Below are 16,822 nucleotides of genomic sequence, written 5' to 3' on the forward strand. Positions count from 1 at the left end.
GAAAAAACTTTATGGGATTTGGGCTTTGGTTGGCAATTTGAAGGAGGGTCTAAAGAAGGAGAGATTTGTTCTACATCTGATCTTATTATAAAGCATTTCTATGCCTGGGAAGTTCAAGCTTGTCTGTAGGAAGAAAAGACTTGCATGAAAATAAAGCTGTAATTTATAAAAAAGTAGTAGTTACTCATATTGGCCATGTTGGTATTTGTAATTGGCAGACTGACCCTGTTTTTCTTTGTGCTTAGACAAACTTAATGGAGTGCTTTGCTTTGTCTCAATTTATCAGAAGGACCCAGTCTGAGGTCAGTATTTTGTGAGTTTATTTCTATCTTGTAGGAGAATAATATAGCCTTGCTATAAGTGTCAGGCCAGCTTCTGAATGAGAGATATAAAAGCCCCTACCTCTCCCTTTCAATACCTCCTTTTCTGGTTCATTGTCTATTATTACAACACATGCAGGCTAACCTCTGGTTTACAGCTTTAACTTTTTCCTTGTTTGTGCTTTTATTGTCTGTGCACCCTTGGGCAAGTTGCTTAACCTTGTGTGTTGATTTCCTATGTGTAAAATGGAAATAACAGTAGCTACTTTATGTAGTAAGGGCTAAGTCCCTTAAACAGTAAGAGACTCAAGCTGTTATTATTATCATTTTCTCCCAGTACTGGGGCTTGAATCCGGGGATGCTCTACCACTAAGCTACAGCCCCAGTCCTGTTTGAGTCAGGATCTTGCTTGAACTTGGGATCCTCCTGCCTCAACTTCCCTAGCAGCTGGGATTACAGGCATATGCCATCTCTCCCAGTTTTGTTACCACATTTTAATTAAAGAATTTGGTCATTAGTCATCCCTTCAGAGTGGCAACTGATAGTGGAATCATTCTCCACACTCAAGGTTTGAATTCTGATCCAAGCTGAATCACCTTCTGGTTTTTTCTTATTATTCCTTATCCTGTTCACTCTTCTGTCTCTTTCTTCATACTATTCTTATGGTTCTCATTCTAATGTTTTGAAGGCTAAATATGTGTATTTACAACATGTAGGACATAATAATGCCTCATGTTACCTCTTGAAAAATGTTACTTTAAAAAATACACATAGTTTTCCAAGTTCCTTTGGGGGAATGACAACGTGCTTTTCGGTTTCACTCCAAAGTGCCCGCAAAGCACAGAGGGGAGGCCTAGCTCCGTAGACCCTGCTAATGAAGGTCCAGAATCCTCTTCTCAGAGCCCCTGGAGATGCGGGGTCCACAAGTGTGTAAAAGAAGCCGTAGAGGGGAGTCATTCGACCCATCTGTCATATCGTAGGCCAGCGAAGGTCCCATCACCTAGCAATGCACAAGAGCCAAACTTTCAGGGCCTGGCTGCGCACGCGCGCACGCACGCCTGTCTGGGGGCGCCTGGGGCACACCATCCCCGGTAGGCGAAAGCACGCGGAACCTTTATCCTCGTCTACGTGTTTCCCGCGACTCCGCTCAAATCGTTGCACTACTAAATGGACGGCCTCCGTCCCCTACCCCCAGTGGCCTCTCCCGACTGCAGGTTCCCGCGCTGGTGACCGCTGATTTCAACGAAATGATAAACGGACACCCTGACGACCCAGGACGGCTTCTCCAAGCCACGTCCTGCCGGCGGCCCCACGAGAACCTCTGCCGGAGGCGCCCGCCGCGGGACCGCCCATGCCGCCCCTACCAGTGCGGAGCAGGCGCACGGCGGCTGCGGCGCAGGCTGTGGCGCGTACCGCGAGCGCGAGCCCAAGCGCGCTCACGCCGCCCGGCGCTCCGCCCTCCCCCGCCCGCCCGTGGAGGCGACCCCGGAACCCCGCGCCGTTGAAGGGACCCCGAGTGAGCCCGAGCACCCTGTTGGATTTGAGTGAAGCCCGAGGAGAACGGGGTAACTGGGGAGAGCAGCGGAGGGCAACGGAGCTGGCCCTGCACGCCCGGGCAGTCGTGGTGGCCAGGCGGCGAGTTGGGTGAGCGAGCGCGGAGTGAGCAAGCCGGGGGCGGAGTCGAGCCCCGGCTGAGCTCCCAGACCGGTGGGCCCGGGCCCCAGCCGGCCTGACCTCGGGTCTGAGCCGGGCGGCCCAGCCACAGAGGGACGGACAGAGCGAGGAGACATGGCCACACCATTCCTGCCCGCGGGGGCCACCACGGGCGACAGCGGTGGAGAGCTGAGCTCAGGCGACGACTCCGGGGATGTGGAATCCCCCCAGAACCCCGAGACGGAGGCGTCCAGGAACCTGGCGGAGCTGTTTGAGAAGGCTGCCGCGCACCTCCAGAGCCTGATTCAGGTGGCCAGCAGAGAGCAGCTCTTATACCTGTATGCCAGGTACAAGCAGGTAAAGCTGGGAAGAGGTGGATGTAAGAGACACAGGGGGTCGTCGTGTTCCTCCAAAAACTGATAGCCAACGTGCATGATTAATGGCTAGGCGAAATGAAGGGTGTGTGTGTGTGTGTGTGTGTGTGTGTGTGTTTTGATTAACTGCTGTTAGCATCATTCTGGACATGGAAAAGATCTGTCTGCCAGGAGGGCTATTTACTTAGCTGGACATAGAATGACAGTTTTTCTGTGTCTTCTCTTATTACTCAGTGACCTTGTACTTTACCAGCCTCGGAACCTTTACAAAATGAGGATGATAAAATAAGATTTAGCATTCATTTACTCTTGTCAAAGGGACATATTGAAGTAAATATGGTAATGTTATTAAAAATATTTTGAGATCTAAGGGAATAACAGGATTGTAATGAATAAGGTGCTGCAATACAAAATAAAATATTACTACATTGATTGTGATTTTTAAAAAAAACCTTAAATATAATTTGAATTATGTTTTGGCTGAATATGTTTCTGTTAGGTAAAATCATAAAAATTTTAGAGCTATAAACACCAGATGAGATAATTCCCTTCATTTACCAAAGTGTAGGCTCCTTGCCTAGAATCATATAGACACATCTGTCAGATCTAGATTATAACTCCTAACTCTAAGGTTCTGAACTTTACCTGGAAATATGGAAATGTGTTAGTACTCATATAAGACACATTTAAGCCAGGCATGGTGGTGCATGCCTCTAATACCAGCAATTTGAGAGGCTGACACAGAAGTTTGGTAAGTTTGAGGCCAACCTCAGCAGTTAACGGGACTTCAGCTGTGGAGAGCAGTAAAGAGAATGGATGAGCAGTGACTGAGATTGGCGATCTCTGATGACTTCATGGCTGTGGCACACCTGCAGCCTGGGAATGTTTGTGCAAGAACACAGGATGCCTAGCTGCTATGGTGATGCTCTGCCTGAGGAGGCTCTATGCAAAGGCCTTTTCAGCTTTAACCTTGATCTCAGGCACATAGCTTCCAGGGATAGAGGAATTCTCATGCTAGACAACCTCATTATTTACAGTTTTGAACTGTGCTACTCCTGAGCCTGCCTGTTTAACAGTAACTTTAAACAGTGGGCCTCCTTGAGTACTACACAAAGCTCCTGACATTGTACATTGTAACGGTGGAAAAGCTGCATAGATGTTTCTAGTTCTGTAACTTTCCTGAGTACAAAGAATAATGCTTGCATGTTCTTTAACCTGATAATGAGACATACATAAATAAAAATTGCTGGCTTAACTCTTAGATCTGCTTCTCCATCAGGGAGCAGCGCTCCACCTGATCTCAGCTATTTACTTCATATCTGTGTGTGAGTCTTTCTTTCCTAATTTCCCATTGTCCCTCGCTGGTACCACCAGTTTGGCCATGCTCATTGCAGCATTCAGCAATTTAGGGAGATCCTGTCTCAAAAATAAAAATTTAAAAAGGATGGGGATGTAGTACAATGGTAAAGTACCCCTGGGTTCAATGTCAGTATAACAACAATAAAAAAAGACATTTAGTTTCTTATTCAAAGAAGTCATTGATTGGTTACCAGAAGGAAAATTAATCACTTTCTCATAGTCAACAAATATTAGTTCAGCATCTTTTTGTTTTTTGTACTGGGTATTAAACTCAGGGGCACTCAACCACTGAGCCACATCCCCAGCCCTTTTTTGCATTTTATTTGGAGTCAGGGTCTCACTAAGTTACTTAGTGCCTCATCATTGCTGAGGCTGGCTTTGAACTCATGATCTTCCTTCCTTAGCCTCCCAAGCTGCTGGGATTACAGGTGTGTGCCACTGGGCTGGGGTTTTATTTATCTTTTTTAATATATGTGTGTGTGTGTGTGTGTATATATATATATACATATGTATACATTTATTTATATACATATTTATATATATAATATACACACACGTTGTAGATAGACACAGTGCCTTTATTTTATTTATTTATTTTTACGTGGTGCTGAAGATCAAACCCAATGCCTCACATGTGCTAGACAAGCTAGGCAAACGCTCTAGCTACAACCCCAGCCCTTTTCAACATCTTCATGTCATGTCTACAAATAATGCAAAGAAGCAAAAGCATCATGATGCTTGCCTCTAAGAGGCTTACAAAGTACTTGAGGAATCTAGATTTAAACACATGAAAAATGACTGATAATGAGTTAAATTACAGCTCAGGAAAACTCTGGATCTTTGGAACTCTGGATGGAATGAAGTTCTGGATTATAGCCTATTTTATTTTTATTAAAAACATCTTAATTTTCTTTTTGCATCTTGGTATAATGACATATTTTTCCATGTACCCTATGTATTGTTTTTAATAAAGTAGTTAGTTGTAGGGGGTTCCCCTGTTTTCTTAAGCTGAATGTACTGAATAGAGATGAACCTTATTTTGAAGATGGATGATTATGAATGTTAATTAATGTGACTTGAGAGATATAGGTACAAATGGTATAAATTATAGTATTGAATGAAAGTTGTCCTACAATTGGCCTGCCTTGGAAGTAGCTTTCTTGCAAGAGTTCTGGATATTTATTTTCTTTGGGGGCATTTACTTTATCCTAATAACTTTAGAAAGAAACTATTGAGTAAATTTGACAACTATTTACTAAACATTATGCTAGGACCTATATATAGCATGTCTGACAGATGTTTCTCTGGGCAGTATAAAGCTAATTTTCTCCAGATTCCCTAGGAAACAATCTTTTTCTTTCTTTGGATATTTATTTATTGATATTGATGTCATTATTGTTAAGTACTGATTTCTAAGTCATGAGTGAACTATAGACACCTGTTAGTTGGCCACCATTTATCTCTGTTGTATTCAATTCATCCAGATAGTCTGAAGGAATATTGTCCTTCATTCTTCCAAGAATGTAATCTTATAGTCTATGTTTAGGCTATTTTGTATTTGAAAATAAAATTCTTCATTATTAGAGAATAAGATTATGCATGTTAGATCTGACACTGGACCACATATTTTTAATCAGTCTCTCCTAAATTTTATTTCTAGCAGAATTCTGAGACAGTGTTAAAAATAGCATCTTTGGCCCAGTGGCTTGGGAGGCTGAGGCAGGAGAATTGTGAATTCAGTGCCAGCCTCAACAAAAGCAAGGTGCTAAGCAACTCAGTGAGACCCTGTATCTAAATAAAAAAAAAATAGGGCTGGGGATGTGGCTTAGTGGTTGAATGCTCCTGAGTTCAATTCCCCCATCCCCCCAAAATAGCATCTTTGGTAGAATAATGAAGTTTGAAGCCTGATACAGTGTCTGCAAGATGGATCGAAATTTCTTACAAAGTGACATTTTCTACTTGGATTAGCATCCCATTTTGGAGGCTAAATGAGGTAAGATTGTTGGCAGGAAGATGATAAAAATAAGCTAAGAGATGAACCTTATTTTCTCAGGCAGAAATCTAAATTAACCTAGTTAAAATCTTAGCTCTTTTAGTCTCAGATAAACTATGACTTCAAAATTATCTTTTTAATTAGGTTTCAAAAAGATCAAATTATTTAATAGTTTTTTGCTTCCTCTGTGTATTAGCCTGCAATCTCTCAACAGAAGATAACTCATTGATACCTGTGAAATGAAAGGCAGTGAAAATTTCAAATTCCTGTTGGATTCATTTGATAAGATTGTTTTAGACAACTAGTTCTCTTTTGCGAGTAAAATATCTGACCAGAACAATTTTAGGGGAGGAAATGTTTATTTGGGTGTTCACAGTTTCAGAGGTCTCAGTCCATAGACAGCAGGCTCCATTCCTGGGGGCTTGAGGTGAGGCTGGACATCTTGGTGGAAGAGTGTGACAGAGGGAAGCAGCTCACATTATGATCAGGAAGAAGAAGAGAGAGAGAGAGATCTCTGCTTGCCATATACAAATATATACCCCATAGCCATGCCCCTTACGAACCACTTCCTTCAGCCACACCCCATCTGCCTCCAGCCTCCACCCAGATAATCCCATCAGGGATTAATTCACTGATTAATGTTATACCACAATTATTTCTCCTCTAAACCCTCTTGTATTGTCACACAGGTGAGCTTTGGGGGATACCTCATATCGAAACCCCAACAAAGATCCTCCACTACTAGCAGAATCGAAGATACTCTGCATATCCTCCTTTAACTTGAGCATACTCAATTCCCTGGCATTTGTTCTTGGCAACCTTTGTTGAAATATTCTGCTTCAAGGGCACTAAATATATTTTCCTCCTTTCTTTCTTCCTACCTACCTACCTACCTATCTGTTTACCTACCCACGCACCTACCATACCTACCTACCTATGTTAGAGAACAGAATTTTGATACTCTGTTAAAGTGGTGCATATCCCTGCTTCATAAATGATTCAGAAACTGCTGTTATGTTTTCTCAGTCTTCTAGATCCAGAATTATTCTTTAAACTTGGGAGTTAGAAAAGTTTCCATGTCAGTTAGGATACAGGGTCAATTGCTGAGCTTTTGTTTATCTCAGAAAATGATCTAGAGGTAGGTGATCCAGAGTTGGTAGGGTGGCTTTCTTTCATGAGATCATCCAGGGACTTCTGCTTATTGTCTTATAGCTCAATCATCCCCTAAGGCAGCAGTTCTCTAATTGTGGTCCATGGACCCCTGTGAATTCCTGAGACATGCTCTGGGTTTCATAAGGTCAAAATTATTTTCATAATAATACTAAGACATTGTTGAATTTTTCCTATGCTGTCATGTTGAATAAAACAACTGATTCCTTAGTATGAATCAGAGCAGTGATAGCAAACTGTTATCAATAGTCATGTGTATTTTTTAAACACCATGTACTCAAGTATATTATTTGTTTTTATTTAATATTAATTCTTGAGGGGCTGGGGCTGTAACTCAGTGGTGGACCACTTGCCTACCACATGTGAGGTACTGGATTTGATCATCAGCACCACATAAAAAAATAAATAAAATAAAGGTATGTGTCCACCTATAATTTAAAAAAACATTTAGTGTTTTTAAAAAAAATTAACCCTTGAGTACAAGTCTCTTTGACATTGTGTGTGATGAAATGGGAGGTACACCCAAGGCACCTCTGATGCATCAGAATATGTTGCTGTTTTGAGGAAAAGCACTTATGTGATTTCTGAGTTGCAAACTAAACTACCCACTTTTTACCATGGAAAATCATTTTTACTTAACAGAACAACTGACAGATAAACTATGTGTATTCATATTTGGTTATTTGGCATATAGTTTCTTGAGAATGAGAGAAATGAGCCCTTGCCTTTAAGGAAAACAATTGAAAATATTTGTTGCCAATGATAACATTTAAACCCTCTAGAAAATTAGAAGTTTAGAAAATCTGCTGCCATGAGCTTGACAGCATCCTAGTACTTAAAATTTTTTTTAAAAGCAATGAGAATAATGAATGAATGAATGTGAACTTTAAAAAAAAATTTATACTTTAGTTATAAGTGGACACAATATCTTTATTTAATTTTTATGTGGTGCTGAGCATCGAACTCAGTGCCTCACACATGCTAGGTGAGCGCTTTTCCTCTGAGCCACAACCCCAGCCCTGTGAACTTTTAATGTACAAAGAAATACATCAACATTTGGAAAATCTGCGTAACTCAGTGAACTATATTTTTTAAACATTTCACAAGGCAGTGTTACAAAACACGTGTGGGTAAAAAATCAATTCAAAAAGTGTACATCAGACCAATGGTTTTCAGTGAGACAGTGTGAAAAATTCATTGATGTAAGTCCAGATTCCACATTGCATCTAACCTTAAAGGAATTACTATTGTTGAATTTTGGTGTAATATCAAAAGAACAATATCCACAGTTACCTGAAAATTCGATCAAAATAACTTTTTAGTATTCTAACAACATATCTGTGTGAAGTTGAATTTTCTTTATAAACTTCAACCATAGCAACACATAACAATAGATTGGATGTAGAAGTAAATATGAGACTACAACTAAGCCAGACTTTAAAGAGATTTACAAAATGTAAAACAGTGCCATTTTTCTCACTATTTTTTTAAAATTTAGTAATATATACTTATTCTTCATAAAAGATTTTTTATTTTGTTGACATGCAGTGGGTTTATTGTTATTTTCAAATGAATTAATATATCTTAAGTATTTTAACTTCTAACATGGTAAATATCAGTAGATATAATCCACATGAACAAAAGCTCCTTGGGGTCCTTAATTTTTAATAGTGTAAAGGGATCTTAAGACCATAAAGTCTCAAATTAAGATTCCTCTTCCCATGGCCAGAGAGGGTCACCATCACCATATACATGTTCTAATCAAGTCAAAGGGAAAGGGGATAACAAGCCCCTTTTCTTTATAAGGAAGATATTTTTATAATTTTCATACACATCCGGTTCCCAAAACCTAGACAGAAGTTGCATGGCCACATATACTATTTCAGTTGGATGACCGTGTGTCTAGCTGAGACTAATACTGTTGGAGAAAGAAAGAACAGATAACTGGCATTGGTTTCTGTTTCTGGATGACATTTAGACAAAAATGTAAAAATATTAATAATTGTTATTTTTAAGATGTTTTATAGTTTATATAGTTTATCTTATCCATATTTCTGGCAATCCAATAATTCATTTGATTTTAGAGACACCAGAACTGAAGCCTCATTTCTGTAACACCTAAGGCAGAATGATGTAGTGAAGGAATATTGGACTTTGCAATCCAACAGGCCAGGATTCAAATCCTGACTATTAATTCAGTATTTGCTAACATGTGAATTGAGACAACCCTCCCGAGATTCTTTTTCCTCATTTATCAAATGAGTTTGTAATGTCATTCCTTGCAGGATTATCGTGTGGCTCACTTATAATAACTCAAGTCACGTGTTTGGTCTATGGTGAGACTGTTCAAGACAGGCATTACTTTCTCACCTTTTCTTCCCTCCAGCCTATCATAACAGGGCTGCTTCTATAAAAGCATACATTTTAATAACAGCCAGAGGGCCATGAGATTAATTGCTCAGGAAATGAGAGAGGTGATAATTTTTCTGAATTCAGAGGTGGATAAGATCATTGTACACTGAAAGGGTTCTTAGAATCTGAACCTTGAGCAAGACAGAAAGGAGATATAGCATTTTGAAAACCTAGGGAAGAAGAGAAGGCATTTCAAAAGATTGAAATAATATGAGCAAAACACAGAACTAAAAATCCCTAAGGCAGTGAGTAGATCAGTATGGCTGGGTAAAGGCATCAGTTTAATTTTAGCAAAATGCAACTATGCAAGAATAATAGAAATATCAGGAATGCCCCTGAGAAGTAGATAATTGCTATGGGTGAGTTAAGAATAGTTTCTTAGAGGTTGTGTTCTAATAAAAAGACAAGACTTTACGCAGAACTTCCTAATGCAGTAGAAAATGTCAAAATGCCACAAGAGATATACAGAATAAATGCTATTAAGAGTTCATAAGGAAGGGAGATTCTGCAGTGGCAGTCATGGACTGCATGGTGAATTCTGCATTTGTATGAATTTCATTTGTACATATTCATAATGAAAATAATCTGTAATTTAGCCATTGATGTCATTTGAAGACCAAAAAATATAAGTATTGACAAGATTATTGTGGAATAGATAGAATTTATATTGTTGTTGTTGAGAACACTTGAAATTTTTTGCAAGGCTTTTGGCACTAAATTCATATTGTTGAATTTCATAATAGGCCATTTTAAAAGTAGTACACTTTATCCTGGAATTTGGGAGAGATGGGATGCAAGTAGCATTATAAGAATCAGCATAAAGAAACAATATTTTTTAATGGATTCTTGAAAAACTGAACTTTAAAGTTTGTTAATTTGTTAAAAGTTCTTTATTATAGTGTTGAGAAAGACTACATAATCTATTTTATAATTTGCCTTATAATTGTTCTTCTAAGGAATGAAACTGTCACCCACAGTGTTTTGTAAATATAGTGTTAGATAACAATTTTTTTTATAGTTAGCTAAAGCTATGTGTATTTTTAAGTTTGGTTTGTTGTTTGCATTTGCAAAAAATGTTAAATTTTGTTATTCTATATAGATGCATATTTTCGAATCCATAGTTATTAAACAAATTCGAAAAGAAAGTTTTTGACATTTCTTTGAAAAATAAGTTCTTAATTTTTTTTTAATCTCCTCATTTAGGTCAAAGTTGGAAATTGCAATACTCCTAAACCAGGCTTCTTTGATTTTGAAGGAAAGCAAAAATGGTAAGAAATTCTTGGACTCTTTAATGAGGCTGATGGAAATGATTTAGGTGTTTAGGAATTAGAAAGTAGTGAGCAGATTAAAGAATTATTTTTATATTAATCTCTCTCTACTGTAGACTGTGATAATGACAGGCAATTGGGAGAGGGATTAAAAGAATCTTCTTTTAGCTAAGACTTCTAAAGGATTCTTATGCAGTGACGTTGGAATATAAGTAGTTCACAACAAATGTGCTTCTGTCCATAGGAAATGTATGTATGAGAATATCCATCAGAGCTATTGCGTAAAATTTTTTTGCTACTGTACAGCCTCTAAGGGGTCACCACTCTGCCCCTCTGGAGGCATCTTTGAGAGAAAGCCAAGGGGATAGCCTTGAGGAGAATAGTAGGATCAATCCCCATTTTGAACTCTTCTCCCTTGTATCAGTTTTAACCCCTTGGCTCTCTTGGCACTGTTCTCTTCCTTGTTCTACCTACACCGCAGGAAAAAAGTTTCTATCATATTTTTTTTGGAAAGAAGGTGGGAATCCAAAGCCAGATCCTGACTAACTCCACTTTTCTGAATAAATAAAAGATTATACTCATCCCAGGTTTTTTTCCACTTGTAATTCAGTGGTTTCCTTATATGAGGCCTTATTTTTTTTTCCTGGTTTATGTGAAAAAAGAGAAGTTGCATATATTAGAGAACCTTAGTTATAGGTTTTATTCAAATTCTTCAAATCAAACCTTTTTTTTTTCTGGTAGAATATTTTATATCGCTTTTTTGGGGGGCAGGGTGAAGGAGGAAATTTACAATAAAGGAAGCAGGGCTTTGATTTACATTCTGGTACAAGTTTTCTTTGCTTATGACAAGCAGTTCCCTGGCAATTTACTACTGTTCTAGGGAATACCTGATAAAACTTTTATTGTGATTTTTTTGTTTAAATTTGTGAAATTTTGTAACTTCACCATTATTTTTCTCTACATATTGCCTGTTTGACCATTGATTTTAGAATTAAGAACTGTTTATATTTTACAGCTATCCTAATAATTAATTCAGGCAAGAATCATCATTGATGCTAAAACATTATATGGAAAACTATTGAAGAACAATATTTACACAACCTGACCCACAGTTTACTTATTAATTATGAAGGAGAATACTTGTACTTACTAATTATAAGAGAAAGCTTGTGGATATTGCCATTACTAACTCATTAATCTTATCAGTGATGGGACAGGCTAACGTCATGTTTCCCCCAAGGGTGATGCATTGTAAAGGACATGTCACCTATATATTGCTCTTGCTGAAATACTAAACCTGATTATAATCATGATTAATCATTTTTGTAAAGGAAACAATGAGACAAACCCAAACTGAGGGGTATTTTACAAAACAATTGGCTTTAAAAAAAACTTTAAATTGGTTCTGAAACATTTTTAATTGGTTTTAACTTTTGGAAAATGGTTTTTAAGAAATGTCAACATCATGAAAGTCAAAAAGGTTAAAGTAAATAAAATTCATTGCTCTATGTGAATCTTGATTGGCTCCTGGTCTGGGTGAAGAAAGTCATAAAGGACATTGTTGAGACAATCAGGGAAGTCTGACTATTTGTTCTCTGTATTATAGTATTGATGAAAAATTTCCTGTGTTTGACATAAGCTGATACTGTTAGGGGTGAAGTGTTTCAATGTAAACAATTAACTCTGAAGAGATTGAGTAGAAATAAATTTAGAAAGCCTCAGGAAGATGTTTCTTCATCATAGGAGCAGGAAGGTCGTGACAAAACTGTGGGACTGGATTGTTTTTCAAAGGATCAGGAAAATTAAGAAACCGTGGTTGGATGTAGAAAATTGGAGGGTCAAACCAAGAAGAAGGACTGTCTTAGCAGCCTGCTTAAAAAAAAAGAAAGGGTTGACTCAAAAGGATACTCAGGACTAAAATGTTACTCTTGGTGTTTATACTATCAGAAATTCCTTCCTTGCTTATCATTAGTATTTTTAATTCTGCTTCACCTCCCTTCATTTTTGAAATCTCCAACCAAGGCCTCAACATCAGATTGTGGTAGCTTATGGAAAACAGAAGGGGAAGGTGATTTCTTGAATCTTAACTAAGAAGCTTGATGCATTTTCCGAAGGAATATTTTTTCTTTTGTGATGATTTGTTTCTATACTGCCAAATGCCATAAGCATATTAATTCATAAGATGGGAACTACTTCTGTTGGTCTATAGGCCATATGTTCTTTTTTTTTTTTTTAATTTTTTTTTTAAATATTTATTTTTTAGTTTTCGGCGGACACAACATCTTTGTTTGTATGTGGTGCTGAGGATCGAACCCGGGCCGCACGCATGCCAGGCAAGCGCGCCACCGCTCGAGCCACATCCCCAGCCCCCATATGTTCTTAATAAGGGTGAAAATTGTATTTGGAGAAGTGATTAAAATCTTAGGTTACAATGGTTTGTGATCTTTGAAAATTCAACAGATATTCAGTTTATTTGTTTTATTAAAATTTCATGGGAGAAGGCAATTAGGAGAAAAATTTCCAAGAAGTCTCCTTACTTGGAGTGATAAGATTTGTATTGCTGTTGGTCCATATAAATGCAAAAAGAGAGGGCTTCTCCTTTATGCATAGCTTTTTATCTCTATTTACCAGACCCTTGAAATATGTATGTAAATTTTTAATAATAAATAGTAATATACTTTGCTTTATTCACATATTTAATGATGGGCCATTTTGGATTTTCTGTACCGTAGGGAAGCGTGGAAAGCACTTGGTGACTTGAGCCCCAGTCAAGCAATGCAGGAATATGTCGCAGTAGTTAAAACATTAGATCCAGGTTGGAATCCTCAGGTAAGACTTAATTAGACATCATACTTGGCAAAACCTTATCTTTCTCTCAGATAAAATGTTTAAAAACTAAGCTTTGGGTTAAGTAATGTACTGAAATTTTACTTCCTCAAAAGAGTATAGTTATTGCAGTATTTTCTGAGAAAATTATTGCTTAAATATCAACATAATCAGCTACTGATTCTGACAACTTCTCTGACATAGAATGGAGTTTTGTTTTTTATTTATTTATTTATTTGTTGTGGTGCTGGGGATTATCAAACCCAGGGTTTTTATGTGCTATGCATGTAGAGAATTTTTTTAAAGTATGATAACTTCAGTCAATCATGTACGAATTCAGTTCATTTTAGAATTTGAAAGTGTTTCTCTTGAGGTCTTCATTATTATCTTGGGGAAAGAAAAATTTCTCTGAGATTGTTTTTTCTTTTTCTTTTTTTTTTTTTTTTAGAGTACCCTTCTGTACCCTATATTTTTTGATAGGAATAAAAGACAAATAGGACATGTTTTCTCTTAATTATGTAAAGTATAATGGAGACACTAAAACATAAAAAAAGTTTAATAGTATAGAGAAACAGAAATACAAATGATAGGGAATCCAGTGGAATAAGAGATTGTTTTGAGCTTTGGGGACATTAGATATTCACTATACCCTATCTTTCCAGTGTTCTTATTGGAAAATATCCCGAAAGAATTTAATAAAGATGGATTGCTATTCTATTTTTTAAAAATATTTGTTTATTTATGTAGTTGGACACAATACCTTTATTTTATTTTTTAATTTATTTTTATGTGGTACTGAGGATCGAACCCAGGGCCTTGCACATGTTGGGCAAAAGCTCTATCACTGAGCCACAACCCCAGCCCTCTATTTTTAAATATATTTTAGGGCTGGGGATGTGGCTCAAGCGGTAGCACGCTCGCCTGGCATGTGTGCGGCCTGGGTTCGATCCTCATCACCACATACAAACAAAGTTGTTGTGTCCGCCAAAAACTAAAAAATAAATATTAAAAAAAAATTCTCTCTCTCTCTCTCTTAATATATATATATATATATATATATTTTTTTTTTTTTTTTTTTAAACGTGGTTAATGGTATTAGGCATGATAGAGGTTGCTTTGTAATGAAAACAAGTGCAAATGAATTTTTTAAATGAAAATATTTAGGCCAAACATTTTAGTGGTGGATTAATTCAGTAATTTTCATTGTTTTATAATAATTAAATTCATGGGAATGTAGTTGTTACCAGTATGATGTTTTTGTTCCAGCAGTCATAGAATCTTAAATTCTCAGAGTTGCTAGGAACCTTAAGAGATTAGGTAGTACGACATGTTAAAGTGTATCTTAATTAAGAGTACAAAGAAGGAGCCAGCTTAAGATATCTTGAATGATATGACTGCCTTTTGGAAATAATTTAAATCATCTAATGGTTTTGATATTCACTGAGAATTTATTCTTAGAAATTTTCCATTTTATCATAAAATACCACAGATAGTATATATTATAAATGCCCTAAAGGCTTCATATCTGAAATTCAGTGGTCAAAATACATGCCCCCTGAGCTGAACTCAGCCTGAACAAATGTGGCACGGTGTTTAAAAAATGAGACAAAAACTTGAATATGAGTGTCTTTAGATAGAATACTTATTAGGCCTAGTCAGTGATCTCAGTTTTTCTTGATTGATTTATGACTTGGTTCTTTCTGAGCCTTGGCCTCTGAAAGTATTTGAGTATTTAAATTCTGATAAATGAAAGAAGTTATAATTTCTTACCTTCATTACCTTAATTACTCAGTTAAATCCCATTAACTATGACTCTTACAAATGCTTTCAGATTTCATATGGTCAGGTTGTTCTTCTTATGGAAATCCAGAAGGTATTAAGGACTCTTTGTAAAAGCATCTAAATCTCACTTATTGAACATATACTTGAGTAAACCACACAAAACCAAAGGCACATTAGCGTTCTTTAATGAATTACTTGATTCATTAAGTAAAATAAAAATGAAATTTAAAAATTAATATGTTGTTTAAGGGCCGGGGTTGTGGCTCAGTGTGTGTACAAACACACACACACACACACACACACACACACACATATGTTGGACACAATACCTTTATTTTATTTATTTTTATGTGGTACTGAGGATCGAACTCAGTGCCTTGCATGTGTTAAGCGAGCACTCTACTGCTGAGCCACAACTCCAACCCAATGTCGAATGTTTTTTTTTTTTTTTTAAATATAAGGAGGCTGATTCATAGCGGGATAGGGAGAGGGAGCATGGGAGGAATAGACGAACTTTAGATAGGGCAGAGGGGTTGCAGGGGAAGGGAGGGGCATGGGGCTATTAATGATGGTGGAATGTGATGATCATTATTATCCAAAGTACAGGTATGAAGACATGAATTGGTGTGAATATACTATGTATACAACCAGAGATATGAAAAATTGTGCTTTATATGTGTAATAAGAATTATAATGCACTCCACTGTCATATATAAATATAAATAAATAAATAAATAGTTTCATAGGTACAAAGGTCTTCTGTATGGCCTTTATCTACATTCATCAGTTATATTTCCTTTATCATTCTCTCTAAACACATATATACATAATATTTCTAAACTATTCAAGGTAAATTAGAGATATCATATTTCTTTACCACTAGATATTTCAGTATTTCCTAAGCACAATGGTCTTCTCTTATATAAATGTCTTTATTGTCAAAATCAGGAATTTTTAAAAAATATTTATTTTTTAGTTGTAGTTGGACACAACCTTTATTTTATTTATTTATTTTTATGTGTTGCTGAGGATTGAACATAGGGCCTCGCATGTGCTAGGCGAGTGCTGTATTGCTGAGCCACAATCCTAGCCCTCTAAATCAGGAATTTTAACTTTGATTCATCATTATTGTGGAATCTACAGTCCATATTCAAAATTATCTTAATAATATACCTTAATAATATCCTTCATAGTTATTTCTAAAATTCTGGTCCATGGTTTAACTCAGCTGTATTTTTGTTGTCCTGTCTCTTTAGTCTCCTTTAATCTGGAATATTTCTCCTGATTTCCTTTTCCTTTTTGACTGTGATATTTTTGAACAATATAAGCCAATTTTGGACAATGTGTCTCATTTTGGATTTGCCTGATATTTCCTTATAATTAGATTCAGTATGTACATTTTTAGGAAGAATATCAAAGCCTCATGTCCTCAGTATCACGAAGTACATACCTGTTTGTCCTAGTGTTGGTGATGTTAATTTTGATCACTTGGTTAATAGTAGTGTCCAGGATATCTCTTCTGAAAAGTTCCTTAGTAATTGATGAGTAATTTGTGGGGACACATTTTGAGACTATGTAAGTATCCTTTTTCCAACAAGATTTCACGTATTAGTTCACCTAATATTCACAAATGTTTTTCAAACTCCATTATTTCTTCTGCATTTA

General features: G+C 36.9%; 1 protein-coding gene across 6 annotated transcripts in view; it reads left to right on the plus strand.

The window, feature by feature from the left end:
- The first annotated feature begins 1,785 nt into the window (after positions 1–1,785).
- Positions 1,786–16,822, plus strand: part of Acbd6 (acyl-CoA binding domain containing 6) — a 153,180-nt gene continuing 138,143 nt past the window's right edge. For 2 of the 6 annotated variants that reach the window (XR_009225496.1, XR_009225495.1), the window contains exons 1-3: positions 1,791–2,330; positions 10,485–10,549; positions 13,282–13,378. Coding sequence is in view for 3 of the 6 variants with exons in the window: in XM_046430191.2 (XP_046286147.1) it covers positions 2,109–2,330; positions 10,485–10,549; positions 13,282–13,378 (384 nt within the window). In the remaining 3 variants the exon portion in view is untranslated. Of the gene's footprint in view, positions 2,331–10,484; positions 10,550–13,281; positions 13,379–16,822 lie in introns of all 6 variants that reach the window. The other 4 variants (XR_009225494.1, XM_058574495.1, XM_046430191.2 and 1 more) reach the window with 3 other exon arrangements.

The sequence above is a fragment of the Marmota monax genome, unplaced genomic scaffold (genome assembly GCF_021218885.2).
Source record: "Marmota monax isolate L192 unplaced genomic scaffold, Marmota_monax_Labrador192_F-V1.1 WCK01_AAM20220418_F8-fsc00055, whole genome shotgun sequence".
NCBI classification, from domain to species: Eukaryota; Metazoa; Chordata; class Mammalia; order Rodentia; family Sciuridae; genus Marmota; species Marmota monax.